Source organism: Chamaea fasciata, unplaced genomic scaffold, assembly GCF_029207755.1.
Source record: "Chamaea fasciata isolate MVZ Bird 193981 ecotype frontalis unplaced genomic scaffold, bChaFas1.0.hap1 SCAF_1, whole genome shotgun sequence".
Classification (NCBI taxonomy): Eukaryota; Metazoa; Chordata; class Aves; order Passeriformes; family Sylviidae; genus Chamaea; species Chamaea fasciata.
The window spans coordinates 125,219,881-125,235,980 of record NW_027094086.1 but is presented as its reverse complement, the minus strand read 5'-3'; the positions used below and the strand labels follow the sequence as shown (position 1 = coordinate 125,235,980).

At 38.5% G+C, this 16,100-nt stretch overlaps 1 protein-coding gene across 12 annotated transcripts in view; it reads right to left on the bottom strand.

Moving 5' to 3' along the window:
- The window catches only part of ETV1 (ETS variant transcription factor 1), a 115,747-nt gene that overhangs the window by 25,854 nt on the left and 73,793 nt on the right, over positions 1 to 16,100 (bottom strand). For 11 of the 12 annotated variants that reach the window (XM_066196595.1, XM_066196612.1, XM_066196622.1 and 8 more), the window contains 3 exons: positions 6,427 to 6,556; positions 4,669 to 4,857; positions 621 to 868 (listed from right to left, as the gene is read on the bottom strand). In XM_066196595.1, the coding sequence (XP_066052692.1) occupies positions 621 to 868; positions 4,669 to 4,857; positions 6,427 to 6,556 (567 nt within the window). Of the gene's footprint in view, positions 1 to 620; positions 869 to 4,668; positions 4,858 to 6,426; positions 6,557 to 12,439; positions 12,525 to 16,100 lie in introns of all 12 variants that reach the window. The other variant, XM_066196661.1, reaches the window with a different exon arrangement.

The following is a 16,100-nucleotide window of genomic DNA, read 5'->3' as shown; positions in this document are numbered from 1 at the left end:
CCAGTTGCCCCATAAGCACAATCATAATAAACATTATTAATAGCAACAACGTATTCTCTACATCAGCAACCTGGCATCTCAGATCACGTACCTCCACAAAACACAGCAGTATGCACAAACTGAGAAGCTGACACCAATTTGGCCAATTCTTCTCCTTCATCGGTTTTACAGCTGTATAAACCCCACTTCAGTGGAGTTACTCCTGATTTAAAGTAATGCAAGCAAGAGGAGAAAGAGTCCTCTATTTCTGGCAGACAAATGGAAGAACTCATAAAATGGAGCACACAAATTCAGAGGTCAAAGATGAGACAGTACAGAACAAGTTCCCTCTTAACAAAGCAAATTTGCACTCATGATTTTCTTCCTTGACTTCTTTAATATTTCTTGACAGAGATTTCTAGGAAATGAAACCCTTTAAAGAGCAAGAAATGGTGGCACGAGTCACACTGATTTATTATGTAGCAGTACATCCTAATACTTTGTAAACTGTCCCAGACATAATTTGTGAGATGCAAGTGTCAAAAGAGCAAGTTTCAATTCATATGATCAAAACATCAATAGCACTGGCTTGGACTCACATATTCCTTTGCTATGCAGAACTAAAGGAGAATCTTACCTACCTGAATCATATGCAAAATCCCTAGGTTCCTGTTTAATCATCAGAGGAGGGGGGAAATTTTGACTGGCTGCACTGCCAACCATAGCATTGTGTTCATAAACTGGATCGTGGTACTCCTGCTTAAAACCTTGAGGCGGGAAAGGGATGTTTGGTTCAGACATCTGGCGCTGATATATTGGACGTCCTTCTCTTGGCATTGCAGGCAAAGGTGGGAAAGAGTTGCAAGGTTCAGAGAGCTGGCGGCGAAATCTAGAACACAAATTAGAGAGGTCATGTAAAGGACTTGAGCTACGTTCCATTTCCCAAAGATCTTCAGAAGTTATTATTAGTGGCTGTATCATTTTCTCAAAAACAAACATTTTGCTTATGATCATGCCAAGTGTTCCCATCAGGATCACTGTGATTGTAAAGCAAAGGAACAAAAATCCCACCTATTAATACCAGGTCTAAGACCTGTCCCCACCACATCCTCTTTGCTTTCAATACGTTCCCTCAACAGAAGAAGCAAACAGGAAATGCACCAGCTTCAAAACAGTAGAAAGACTGACATTCTACCACAGTGACATGAAGGAGGCATAGGTAGAGTTCTCTGCTCTTTCACAAATGTTGGCAACATCTTGCTCATACTCTAATTTACTCTTACCCATCTTACTGTTACACAGAAACCATTCTGACCACAATAAACAGATTTTGAATAGAGTATTGTCTGCTCTAACATTTGGAAACATTCCAGGGTAAAAGTCTACTGTTCTTTTTTCTCGGGGGTAGTGTCATGAGAGATGGACTCACAAGGATGGCACTGCATTCCAACTGTAAAAGGAAGCAATGTCAGCACCCCAGTAAAAGGAGAGGGTACAAATTTTTTGCAACAGTTAATTACTCTCCTGCCTTAACTTTTCCCCTCAGTCTTTTCTACATGAAAGTTGTAATCTCTACAAGCCACACTGCCATTTGCTATGCCCAAATGCTCCTCATTAGGTGTAAGATAATTTAGTTTTAAATGATCTTGATTTACATGCAGTGCTACTCTCAAGAACCTATGCTTGTTTTTTCTTCCATAAAGTCTATCTACCTGAGCTAAAAGGCCTGAATGTAATTACTTGGACATCTGCAGGTTCAGAACCATACAGAAGAATACCAGGATGCTCTTTTCCCACTGGGCCCTGATGAACTGCATAATGTCTTCCCGTTATCTCCTGCAGATTACCACAGTAGTAACCACCACAACACTAACAACCACCACACTAACCAACAGCAGGTGCAATGTTCTTGCAACAAACTGCTTACTTGACCTGTTATCACTTATTATAAACAAGACACATTAAAAAAAAGAAAAGTAACTTGTGCCTTTCTTTGGAAACTTCTTACTGTCACACAAAAAAAAATGAAGACCTAATGAAGATCTGAACCAACTGTTTTGCGCACTCACACAGTTTTCTCCAAAAGACTTTCTTTTGGAGAAAAATGTGTGAGTGAAGCACAATGCAGGGGTTTGATTGCACAAGCAATTAAATCCATGACTATCAACTCATAGGTAGTACATGTTTCTAAAACAATTCAAACTCTTCTACCATCTGTCATAATACTGCTGTAACTTGTTCTGACAAATATTTACTATCATAGCTTAATTACAAATATTGTGAAAACTACAGAGATAGAAACTATTACAATGTAGTAGTGGAGACAAAATGAATATTTCTAATGCTGCTGTAAATACTATAATTTTTGCAGTAGAAAGAGCACTGCGTTGCAACATTGGGTTTTGCAATTCCACCTACACCTGCAGAAAATAAACTTAGAAACTCAACTGTATTATGAAACAGTTAGGCTGACTGACACTGCATTCATTTCCTTTTTTTCCTTTTTTCATTAGCCAAAAAAAGAAGCAGAAATTATCATTAAGAACTGTCAAGGAGTGAATCAGAAAATTGCAACTTGAAGATAAAATAAGAAACAGGCTCGCTCACAAAGCCTCAAAGGAAGTTAATAATACTTGTTGTACTGGAAGCTTTGTATGGAATCAAGCCATTTGTATATACAAGTGGATTTGTTTCCTGTTGGTACTTGTTAGGACCACTTATCGTTCATATACTTATGCCCTGTATGAAGATGTATAGGCTGTACGTACTAGATACTAATGCTATCCCATGCCACCATTGCGTGTTCCAAAATAATTGTGCCTCGAGTTATAGATTCACTATAAGGCAGGTCATTTGTTTAAATGACATTTTCTGAATACATTCATTGTAGTAGTATCTCACCTTGTAAATCAGAAAAATTTGAATTTCACAAAAATATGAAGTACAGTTTGCTTCATACACAAGATTGAAAATAAGTAAGAAAATGGGGGAAAGTATCTTCATATCTTCCACTACAATTCCACCTTTCTTTAAAAATGGGAGAAAAACGAGATTTTTTTTTGCTTGAGTCAGCTATTTTGGACTTTACTAGAACACATGATGTTCTGTAATAGAAGGGAAGCATTAGTGCAAAATGCCTTAAAGAACATGAATACCAAAAATGAGGGAGGGAGGGAGGTGGGGAGGGAGGAGAAATCATGTAAAGAGCCTACAAAGCTTGCACAGAGCAAGAGTTATGGGTACAGAAGTTATACTAGGATGTATGCAAATGTCTATAAATACTCAAGGCTGACATACAGGTTCAGTAGTCTCTCTTAAGTTGCTTTATATCAAAAGATATTTTAATTTGAAAAATCTTACTACTGTTCTCTGCACATAAGCCATTTAGCTTCTGCCAATTTCAGTCTCCTGGAAGCTTGACTTTGGTCTATGTACAGAAACACATTTATCTACCATCCTGTAATCTAAACCACTGCCTGGCTTCACTGGGAGCCTTTGTGGTTAGACCACAGTCCCTGGCTGGGGAGGAGATGGGGACTGTGGCAGGTGAAGGGGCCGAGTCAGTGTTTCTTGATGGTCAGAAGGGCTTGTAGAGAACCTTGGTGGTATTTAAAGCTATTTCAGCATAGCATGAAGCAGCAATGTAAACGTTAGCAACCTCCTTCAGAAGTGATCTGCAAAAATCCCCAGAGATAACAGCCCTTATTAGAGCAGAGGCATGCAAATCACACTCCCAACAACTGTTTTTCTTTTCAGGTCTTTCTTAATTTGATAATGGTTAAGAGGTAAAACAAGTTTCTGAACATCTGTATCTCCTTTCACACCATTGGAATTTTAAATGTTCAGGAGCAATCAAAACTCAGCGTACAAAAACAGGTTCATGCAATAAAGGTTAGGGTAAATAGAATTCCACAAACAAGTGTTTGGACTGAAAAAACACGGAAATTCACTGGGCACATCTGTGGCAAAACTGAGCTAAGAAAGATAGTTGTCTGGGGATTTCTAACATATCAAAACAAAACAGGGTGACTTAAGGACAGTTTAAGCTTTAATTCTAGTCTCTAACACTTGTGGCTTTTACTCAGACTAAAGTTATTTAAGCACGGTTTATGTTGGCATCTTTTTTTGAAATGCTGTATTACAAAAGGGCTTGGAAAAATGATCCACCCTTCTAAAGAACATTCTGAAGCAGGAACAATGTAACATGGCCACTTATCCCTTAGATAGGTGAACTGCTTAGCGAGAGGCCAGATATTTATAGTTAGGAACATGCTTGCCAGTGACTTCATCACCTCGAAGGGCTTTCTAACCTCAAGTGAATCTCAGAACTATAGAACAGCCCAGGTTGGAAAGGACCTTGAAAGACCATTGGGTCCAACCTTTCGTGGGAAAGAGAGCCTAGATGAGATTATCCAGCATACTGTAATCACCCTCACAAGACAGAACCAACATGTAATTTAAATTCTGTCATTGCCAATATGAACTCATACACTAGTGCACTAAGCCGGGTGCCAGCCTTTCGTAAATACACACATTTCTGACACTAAGAACCTCACTGGTTTCTACCTTGATTCCCCAACCTAAAAGGGGATAGCTGTGGGCAGGAAGCCAGTACTACCCTATATAAAAGAGTGGTAGCCACAATTGAAACACCTTCCGCATGGGTCCTTCACGTGTTTTGCGTTTTACCTGTGATCCATAGGGAAGCTGCTGTCTTGAATGGACTGGGATGGAGGGAGGTGAGTAGGGAAAACCCGGTCAGGTTTCGGAGTCTGAGCGGAGTTTGGGGAGGCATGGTGCAGCGGTGACACGGGAGTGCTGGATGGCGTTGGTGGGTTGGAGGGCCTCATTCCCACTTGTGGTTTCTGATCATAGGCACTATTAGTAAGGCAAGGGAAAAGCAAGGCAGGTTATTTTTTCCAAAGAAAGAACAAAAACCAAAACCATAGCATCTACATCCAGAAAAAAATCACCACAAGCGCCCCATTTAGAAGCTTTTGATTATAGTTAACTTATGAACCAGTTTGGGGCGGAAGAATTCTCAGCTGTACACTAAGAAGAGCAATGAAGAAGTCATGTTAGAGGCAAGTGATTCAGCATAGCATTTTCTTCTCTGCGGCACAGAAATGTATTTTTAAAGGACTCAGTCTTACAGTCACATTCTAACAGGAGGTATACAAAATACATAAAAGTAGAAGCACCTGGACTAGAGCACAAAGAGCTGACAGTGCCTGTCAAGGCTCTTTTTCTTTTGCACAAACCACAAAGTGAGACAGTAAAACAATACGGCCAGAGGGAAGGGATCTGACCCAGAAAAACAATGGTATGCTGGCTTAGCTACCCATACTAGGATGTCAGCAGCTTCTCCCAACAGGTTTTTTTTACCCCTCTCTCTCTCTCAAAAATAAAATGCTGGTCCTACAAATACATAGATGCTATTTTCAAGGGTGTCTCAAATTGGGAAAGGACTTAAGAACACTTTGATCATCCCTGTTTCTAACCAGGAGAAATGCAGACATTAGGAGTACAGTAAGCACAAGCCTGCATACTTTCCTACATCAGGTCCCTTAGCACCCATCAAATCCATCAATGGATTCATTTGATTTTTGAAACCAAAATCACTCCTTATAACTGGCAAAAGTGCCAGTCTTTTCCTTTTTTCCCCCCTATTCATATCCAGAAAGTTAAATGTTATAACACTTTAAATGCTACAGTTTTCGTAATACATTAATGAGAATCAAAGCTAGATGAAAGATTCGAAAATAGACTGAAACGTCAGTAAGAAATCCTTCACTGCTGACACTAAAGGAAGGAGTGGCACATAAATGCAACCAAAAGAAAGTCAATAAGGAATGAAGAGGTATCAAGCCCCTCTACCACCCACAAATAAATAAAGTTTTTATTATCTATGCCTATAAAAGAAGACAACTTGCTTTTGAGTAAGTACCAAAGATGCAGGGACTAATGAAACACTGTTTTAAAAGGTAATCACCCAGGAATATACGCATACAACATCTGCACAATTTGTCAAATACCTAATGTGTTGCTCAGACCTGCCAAACCCTTGCCTGTTACACAGATCTCTCTTTCCTAATGTGCATAATGCATTTTGAAAGTACTTTCAACACAACTCACAGAAAACAAGATACTCCTTCCTTCTATTTCACACTTGCACCCTGGGTTTTTAAACTTTGGCTAGCTCCCATGGAGGAGGAACGGAGGATGTGCATTTTGATGAAAAAAAGTGTTTTAAAATTATTATGTAAGTGTTTGATCCAACTGTAAACAAATCCATCAGTGTTCATCAGCTAAATGCATTATCTCATCAGTCTGTTATCTGCTGAAGAGGTAACTTTTATAAGATCTCTATTATGGTTTTATTACTCTTTAGTCAGTCCTCATTTAAACCAGAAGTTCTCACTGCAAACATGCTCCTAATTCCTTTACCTGACATTGTACAGGCACTTTTCCCCATAACTGAACTTGAATGGTTGCTCTTGACTGCAAGCGGAGCCAAGTTCCGAACATGGGCTATGGGGTTCCTTCTTGATTTTCACAGGGAGACCATGAAAAGCCACTGGAAAGAGAAGGAGAATACAATTAAAACCCAAGTACAATATCAACAATTAGATTTCCCAAGTAAGTTCGACACTGCTAATTAAACACATGATTAATTAAACCATTGTAATAATAAAAAAAACAATATAGGAAATAAACATTTTAAATATTTCTCTGAGAGTCAACTGAAAAATAGACACCAGAGATCCTTCACATTGGCTATTATCACTTCTATTGTTTAATAGAATGATGGCCAGCATCCCATCTCATTAGCAGGAAAATAACAGCCCACTTATATTTGGCTTAACTACTGTAAATGTTGTCAGAGGCAAAATACTTCCCAGGCACCAAATGTTTCTAAGTAATATCAGAAGTAGCTTTTAGCTATAAATGCAATAGTAGTCCACTTCAAAGAGTGCCACATAAATGACTCAAAAATAAATTTAAGATATATCAGTCTCAAGTATACGATCAGTAATGTTTTTGTCCCACAGTATGCTTGAAAATTTGCAGCGAAACCCTTGAAACTGGGTGATTACATGCACTTTTCATTATAAGTAACATTTTAAAACAATCAGAAGAAATGGCTTAAGTAATTTTTCTTAAAAATTAACAAGATAAAATCCTGGCCTGATCAAACTCAATAGTAAATGTGATATAGACACAAACTGAAAAAAAAAAAATCGTCATACTTTTTAAAAGCTAAAAAAACTCCAGAGGGAGTGTGACAGAAATGCAGCATTAATTAGATGCACAAGTTGGTCCATTTTAAGAGAAAGGCCAAAGGTAAAGGCGAGGTTAACCAGCATATTAGTTTATGCCAGACAGCTTTCCTTATTTCATATCCAGTCTTAACCAAAATTAAAGCAGAAGAAAATTCAAAGTTCATCTGACATTGACAAACCTAAGTAACTGGCTAGGAGGACAAAGGACTAAAAGACAGGTATGTAACAGCTTGAAAACACACCTGTAAAGTTTTAAATAAAATGAGGTCGTTAATGCATTTTGGAACTCCGAGATGCCTAGAATTCAGAGATATTTTTATCACTGACTTTCGATATTGTCACCAATGCACCATAGTATGAACATCACGTTCCAGCCTGACATAGACACTTGCATCCCCATAAAATTCCACATACATGCAGCAGTTCCTGTTAGGGAATCTCAGCAAAAAGTCAGGCTTTCATTATATACCATCAAGTAGCATCTTACCCCTTCTCTTGCACCTGAACATGGGAAAGACGATTTGTTATAGGTAACATATTTTCTGACACTAATGCATCTGCATACACATGCCAGTGTTCAGTGGGGAGATAAATGAAATGCTGTCTAAAAAGTGAGCAACAGAACCACTAAACTCTGGCATCTGTGAGTAAGGTCTGGATTCCAGACTTTTGCCATGGGTTTTCTCATGGTTGGGCAATGTTCACAGAACTCTTTCATAAATAGATCCTCTCATACCCTATTACATGACAGCTTCTACTACTGCCTTTCAGTTGAGTCATCTGCAACATAACGCTATTTTATTTTGCCACATATTTTCACAAAACTTGTAAGAGTTAGCAGAAAACTGCTATTTGGCTATTATATTTGGTGGATAATAGTCAGTTATGTGGAAAGATTAGAAAGGAGAAGCAAACAATAAAACATATAGAAATGCTTATGCACATCACAACAACTTTGGAAACAGAGATGGAAAATGTGGACATCACAAGAAGAAAAGACTTCTTCCTGAATAAAACCATCTGAACTTGCACTAAAAAGAAGGCCACACGGACTTCGTGAAAAGCTATTCTCAATAATTTATATAATAAATAAAAATATATAATAAAATATATAAATTATATATTTTATATATAATAAATATAAAAATATAATTTATATAATTATTAATAATTTGCCACATTTAATAATATGGCAAAATGCAGCCAAGACAGCTTTCCAAAGTAATCGCAAAGCAGGCTGATATCCAGTAGGGTGTTTTAGGATACTTCTGGTGAACTTTTACTGCTGACTCCCCTTTCTATGTCTTGGTCAAATAATGCATGCCACACATTTAATGCATATGATGGGCCCTGCAACTCTGGGACCCTGGCTCCAATGCTAAGGTAGGCAATCTCTTGAACTTGAATCAAAAAATGAAAACACAACCGCAACAAGACTTTTTTTAAAAGCCAGTATCACATATTTGCACAAAGGCCACATGCTGCTCTATTTTATTTTTTTTTTATTTTTACTTTGCTACTTCCTTGGAGTTAATCTGTTATGAAAAATTACTTCCCTTATTTATTTTTAAATAACGGGAGTACAGAGACTCCCACACTACAGCCCTATGCGGAGAACTGGCTGGGTATTTCATCACAGCGCTGAGAGCTTGAACGTCTGCTAACAGGCAGTTTTCCAGCTCACTGGCACAGGCACAAGTGAAAGCAGCACATTCATTTTGTGCAATTTGCTTTACCTTCCCACATGGAGTTGGTGCATGTAAAAGGCTGTTAAGTACTAAATTATTCCTTATCAAATCACCATCATCTGGAGTCATGATCAACACTAATTAAATTACTTTCACTGAACACGGCTCCAGCCTGCTGCCTCAACTGCGAGGTACATTTTATTTTGCTTACTGTACAGTCCTAGTAAGGTACAGGGCACAGTGCTAGAAGGCATCTGTGCTGTAGTTTTAATTAAAGTTTACCTCACCTTCCTCCCATCTTTATAAGCTAGGGTAAAGTGTATCAAATCAAGCAGGTTAACACCTTCACTTCATTTAGAGAAAGCATTACAGACCAAAGTGATTTTATATTAGATCTTTATCTTAACTACAGCCAGAAAGATAATGTAGTTGTAAAATTTAAAGCCTTCCTCAGGCAGTCCCCTGACACAGTCACCATGCTAAGCTTTATCTGTAACTCCTTAAGTGTACACTTTTAGAGGTAGAAAGGAAAAAAGATAGGCTGATAAAAATACTTACTGCATTTTGGGGGGGCTTTCTTGAAGGCTACTTGCCCTTTCAGACCATATCTTAAGTGTGGCTGAAGATGACAGATTTCTTTTAACAATAAAATTTCAAACATTCAAAGCAGTTTTCGTATCATCACTGAAACCCTCCGCCCATCACTTCTGATTTTAGTGTGACACTCATTCTACAGTGCACCTATTAAAAGAGACTTTAAACATACGCTCTTTTGCTAAACTGGATTTTATATTATGTTCTCAATCCTCTTTCTTTTGAGGAGAGCAGGTTTGCTTATTTATACAATCTAATTTTAGTGCAGCATACCAGCTACCAACACATTCAAATTAACAAAATGACATTTTAAACAAGCAGCTCCTCACCACTTCTTTCTCCCTGATGGTAAATTCATTTTACTTAACCCCAGAACAAAAGTCTCAACCTATTAAAGGGGCTCTCTGCCTTAATAATGATCTTATTAAAAAGTGACCAAGGGCCAAGATTTCACCCTGAGTGATTACTTACAGATAACTACCTCCAAACTTGAAAAGCAAACAATCTTACAACGTGTATTTAGATGGATGTCTTCAACACTTCATCTCAACCACCACGAAAAGTCAGGCTTATCAGTACCAGAAACAGACCCTTGCCCCACACACCCTGTCTGGAGCATCTCCAAAGCCAACACACAGATACAAGGCAAGCAGGACTGCTACCATCTGTAGGAAATTGATGAAGGTATAATACATTACTGTAAGCATATTCTCTGTGCATAAATACATCTATTTATATCTTCAGAGTAAAAGGGCTTGCATATTATACATAATGTGCTGTTGTACAGACCCAGATTTTATACAAAGCTATAATGATTTCACCACAAAGTAAACTCACATGTAACATTCAAAAACACAGGTGAAACCTGCCATCCATCTTTCAGAAGTGCTGTTCTCCTTTGCTACCTCTCAACAGCCTAATCCCTGAACATTTTGTTCATAATAATACCCAAAGAATGAAGAACCAAACCACTCAAACAAAAAATTTCATTTAGAACTCTAACGAACTCAATTTCATTAAGAACTCTGTACCACCTCTGTACAGACAGACCTGAATCCACTTCTTTTGAGAAAACTGTGAAATGCACTGCATTAAGCAATGGCTTAAAATATTTTTCAATTCAAGAGATGATTATTCAAGATGAAGAAGGAATGAGGAATATGTTATATGAAATGGCAAGTCATTTCTCCTTTGAACAAAAAGTAATACTTTAACTTTCAAACTTTAGATTCCTGCCCAGAACACATGATAAAATCTTATTTCTGAGGAAGAATGGTTTTAAACATACTTTTAAAAGCCATGAAGTATAACTGGTAATTCAGTGACGTTGATTAATGGCAGGCAATGTTGACTCCACAGAGCAAAGAGACAAAGATGTCCTATCCCACACTTGTGGGTCACAAGCATTTACTATGTGGTATAAAATCAATTGAGAGAAGTTGATTTTATACCACACTTGCTCCTGCTATTGAACTCTCATGTCTCCTAAGTAATACTACATTCACATGTATTATGCTTGAGGACTTTGAGTACCTGTGGAGAAAAGGAAGTAACAGTAAGTCATGGCTTAAACATGCTCTTTCTGAGCTGCTTTTCAAATTTATGCTCTGAAGTCATTTTCTAAACACAACTCTATAAATAAACTCACTAATTTTTATCATTGATTGAGGCAAAATTCTTAATAGGCAATGTAAGTTTTGAGAGATTTTTTGAACACACTTGAATATAAGGAACTTGACTCAACAGCAAGATGGAAACACAGAAGATGTAAAAATACTTAAGCTAATACCACTGCAACTCCAGGTACTGGACTGACTGAGGTGACCCAAGATAATACTTGGTAAAATTTCAAATGCAAGAAGAAAAGGCCCCTGTACTGATAAAGCCAACACTGTCACACTTTAAATCTATCTCTCGATACATACAGCAATGCAGCAGGCACTTCAGATACATCAGAGTCTCTCCAAGATTCTTTTCCAGTACATTTACCTCTGCCAAGCCCTCCCCTTCCCCCAACACACAAAAATCCATTACTAAAGGGTCTAATCTCAGCTATCAGCACAGAGTGCCTTTTATGGAGCCATTAAACCATTTCTCTTGTTTACAGTGCCTGAAGAAAGATGTGAATTATGTCTGTGACAAAACAGGCGATAACATTTCTAAACTGCTATCAAAATGCAAACTGAAATACACTTAAGGACAGGGACCCTAATTCGTGTTTTTTTCCGTTTTCCTCTCTCACTATAACTTAACAGCACTCACCTGATGATTCAAGCAAATTATTTATGCTATAAGTACAACAGGTAGGCATTAGTAAAAAAAAATAAATCTGCTTTTAAACAGTTGATTGAATGGTTCACCAAAGAGCATAAAATGCTAGTTATGTCTTAGGTGATAGTAATGACCTTGGTGCTCTTATCAGAAAACATTTTTTAAAAATCCAAGCACAACACTGTGGGTGCACAAGTCCTGAAATGCCATATCTTTGCAACGGTCATCTTAACATTCAAATCATACATTCGGTATAGGTATTTGCATATGTGAAGCAATGAGCTATGAAACTAAATACTTTCTCTATAGATTTTTAAGTGGGAATGCCAGGCTTTATATATGTTTTCCAAAGAGGCTTCAAAAATGTGCATTTAACTCATGAAACAACAGCCTTCGCATTCTAGAAGGCATTTATTGATTATTTATTTCTGGATCATTATGATTTGAGCTTTAGACCTTTGCAGACAGCTGCACTCTGAATTTGAACAATCATTTAATAAGCATCAGATTAAAGACATCAGGATGCCAAAGCAGGGTGCCCTTTCAATTTCACTGTACTATATATTTTGATGACAAGTTTTACGGGTAACTTTGAGATGCTCAGGCGTCATCAGAAGCAGGTACCTGCCACAGCTGACCATTCATCCATACTCCGGAGATTACTGCGTTACAGCTGGATGCGACATGCTGCCTCGTATACTAACAAAACCTGAAATAAAAACATCAGGTAGGAGAGGTGACAGATGAAGAGAGCTGGGACAGTAAAGGCTGGTAATCAAGAATTTCCAGCTAAACTGCTCCCAATGATTTTGAATGACAAGCCTATAACTACATACAACTGCTATAGCTGAAGACAGAAGTGACTGCAAGCATGGATGACTGAGGCAAGATCTGCAGTTGTTTTCACCCAACGTGAGCTCTTGCAAAAAAACCGTTTTGTTTCTGACCACTGCAATGGCTGCAGAAATGAGCAAGACTTGAAGGCTGCAGACTGATTTAGAAGTGGTTGAACAGATTACATCTACACAGGCTCCACCAGGTTCTTCAACCATTTATCTATCAAAGTCACCTCTATCAGATCTTAGCTGAGCTCCAGTCAACTGGATTTCATTTAGGTCCTGCTCTCTGCCAGATATTAGAAGAAGCTGGTGACAAATTGGATATCTGACACACAGATATGTATCATCACTGTGGTTTCAGAGACTATCCTGGCAGTTTATAGAAAAGATGAACATAGACAAGAGACCTCAACTTTCACAACCGTACAAATGAAAGCTGCTAGCAAGGGAAGGGAAGGTGGGGATGGCAAGAATCTATGCATTCCTGTCAGGTATCTTTTTTAAGAAATACGTTATCTTACTATTATTCTCAATTTCACAGTTGCATCAAGAAAACTAGACCTCCTTCAAGACCCAGAATTTAGACCTAAAGACAAATGGGCTCCATCTAGACTCACCAAGTAGTGACCATTCGCCTGAAACAGTCTGCATGTGTGTTTGGGTATTTGTGTGTGCACACAGAGTCAAATGAAGGTAAGCATACTGAATGTGCAAGCATGCCTCTGCAATGATACATTACCTATGGTCAAAATATGTGTTAATACTGTAAACTAAAGAGCAGAAAGCTTTTTCCTCTTCAAATGGATATGTATAAATGGAAAGAAAATGGGTAAGCAGCATGCAGAAGAAAGTAACAAAGCATAAATGTGTGAAAAAGCGTTCAATAAAAAGCTAGTACTTTCTTATGTGGTAGCCTGACTCTAAATCCAGAAAGGGAAATCTCTGGACAGCCCTTAAAACAGAGAATGCTCTGCCACCCCTTGTCTCAGCGCTCTTTCCCAGAAAGTGGGACTTCATGACTGGGCAGTACTTGGCAAAGCTATTATATATGATTCCATCAATTCAGTCTTCGCCTTGGCTTCAGATCAGATCCTTCCAGCCCCTACTAGCTCAAAAGATAGAAACAGCATGGGACCTCATTTTTTGGAAGCTAGCTCTGAACGATGAGCCCAAGCACCAGCTTTCAAAGCCAACTGGCAAGAATAGAATATGTGGGCAAGATGGATCTATTTGAGAACCTTGTTTAACAAAAAGAAAATACCAGCTTTGAAGTAATCTGTCACCTTTACTGGAAAATATGCAACTACAAATGCACTTTAATAACTGTTAGAACTGAGGCTGCAAAATGAAGCAAATTGCTTATTTTCTCTTCCAGACTAAAGCTTACAATACTGTGCATGTCAATTAATGGTCTACTTGAATCGCATGAACGCTATGCTATAGTGTAGCCTTTACAATCCTTAGGGGGTGGGAAAGGATGGGGGAACAAAGTAAAGAATAAAAGACAACCCAAAATGGTAGGAATTTTTCCTTAAAGCCTACATGGACTCTTCTCAGATGACATGGCATGAGAATAGAAAAAAAATACTGATTTTGTATTTGACTTAGGAAAAAGTAGCGAGCAGGTGAAAATGAACTGCAGCAGAAGATGGAATTTATTTTTGTTTACTACCAAGGAGTTTCAAGATGCAAAATAACAGAACTTTTTTCCTACAATTGATATTGGGAAATTCTGGATATTAAGATCTACAGTATTGCATCCATCTTAGCCAGCATGGTTTGCTAAAATAACTTGCTCTTGCTTTGGTGAGAGAGGTTTTTTCTTTCCTAATTTTTTAAGCAAAAAGCATTACAGAATAATGACTAAAAGATAAAAAAACAGATTCAATTAATTTTAAATTAATTGAATCACCTGTGAATCTCTAGATTACGTTAATTCGATATATTCACCATAATTTTCCCGATCCTGACTATGATCTGGCATGAACATGAAGATTAGCACATGAGGCCAAAAAAAGTGCTGAAACAGAAAAGAGTTCACTGCACCTACAGCACACCAAGTTTGCATCAGTGTCAATCAGGCAGGCGTATACGAGGGCATTTACACACAAGGAGGAGGTTACCAACAAAAACATCACTAAAATGTAGGCCTAAGCCATTTCCCTGCAGGACAGCTTATTTGACAATTAAATATCATGGTTCTGCCCCTGTTCAGCAAAGAAATTCTTCTAGAAGCTTCTTGACAAAAGAAAATAAGTGTCATTCTTTAACTGGAATTCTCTAAAGCTTGTGTGCTAAGACAGTTAAAAATTTTTCCAGTATAGCTATTTCTGGGCAGCCAACCAAAGGCCCCCTTGCCATGACAGATGTAGCCTCCCCTGGGAGGTGGAGAGGTTCCCAGTTAGTGTGGAACATGAAGCACAATATTAGAGTGGCCATTCAGTTTAATAATTGGTTCACTCCTATAAATCCTCACTTTTAGTGCAAGATATCCCTAATTTGTTTGTCTGTGCAGTTGCAATTTCTGAAATGCTCGTCAGTTACTGAGGGTACACCTGCAGCCTTCTGACACTGGAAGTGCTTCAAGGTACCATTGAGATAATTCAGATATTTGTAGCAACTTGGCTTCTCATTTGAAAGGACCATGTCAGTAAAAAATTGCATAGTATATTCACTGAGGATATTCAGTATAACAAAAATCAAAACGCCCATCCAAAAGGGTAAGCCACCCGACTGGGGGGTAGGGGGAATAACTTTCAGTAAATATCAATTAAAGATTACCTACTCACTAAATGCAAAGGTAGAGCAATTCCAAGGCAAACTTTTCTAGAGGCTTCTAGTAAATACCTAGGTAAGGCACTATAGGTCCTTTATTATAAACTGACAGTGTATTTGGGTAGCCGCTACCTGGCTGAACTACCACACGGTTTTTTTTTACTCTTCTACCCCCAAGCATGGAACATTTTGGCCCAGTTTTGGTTAATTGATCCCCTCTTTGCCTCTATCTCCCAAAAAATTTCCACTTTCCCATTAAGAATCGTCTGGAAGGTATTTTCAGGCAGCAGAAGCTGCAGCTACCAACACGGTTTCTTAGCCTCCAACAGAAGCAATCCCACAGAAATGCTGCCACAGGCACTGTTTTATTCCGATTTATGTCCCCTTCCTGCAGTGCTCTCCTTCCTTTCCAGACAATTTACCTGTCCAGCTGTAGGAGACTCACAGCTGCAGGCAGTCGAGTGGAAAGTGCTGCTGGGGGGGGGGGTGGGGTGTCTCTGCCTCCAGGCAGGCACCTCCAGGGCAAAAGTGAACCTGCTGACAAATACCACGGGCACTGGATAACTGAGAAGAACACAAGGGAAACTGCAGAACATTGGTGGGAGGGAGAGGGGAAGGATTAAGCTAGGAGGAGTGAACTGGCGCACTTTGATGTCTGAGGAGAGCAGGTG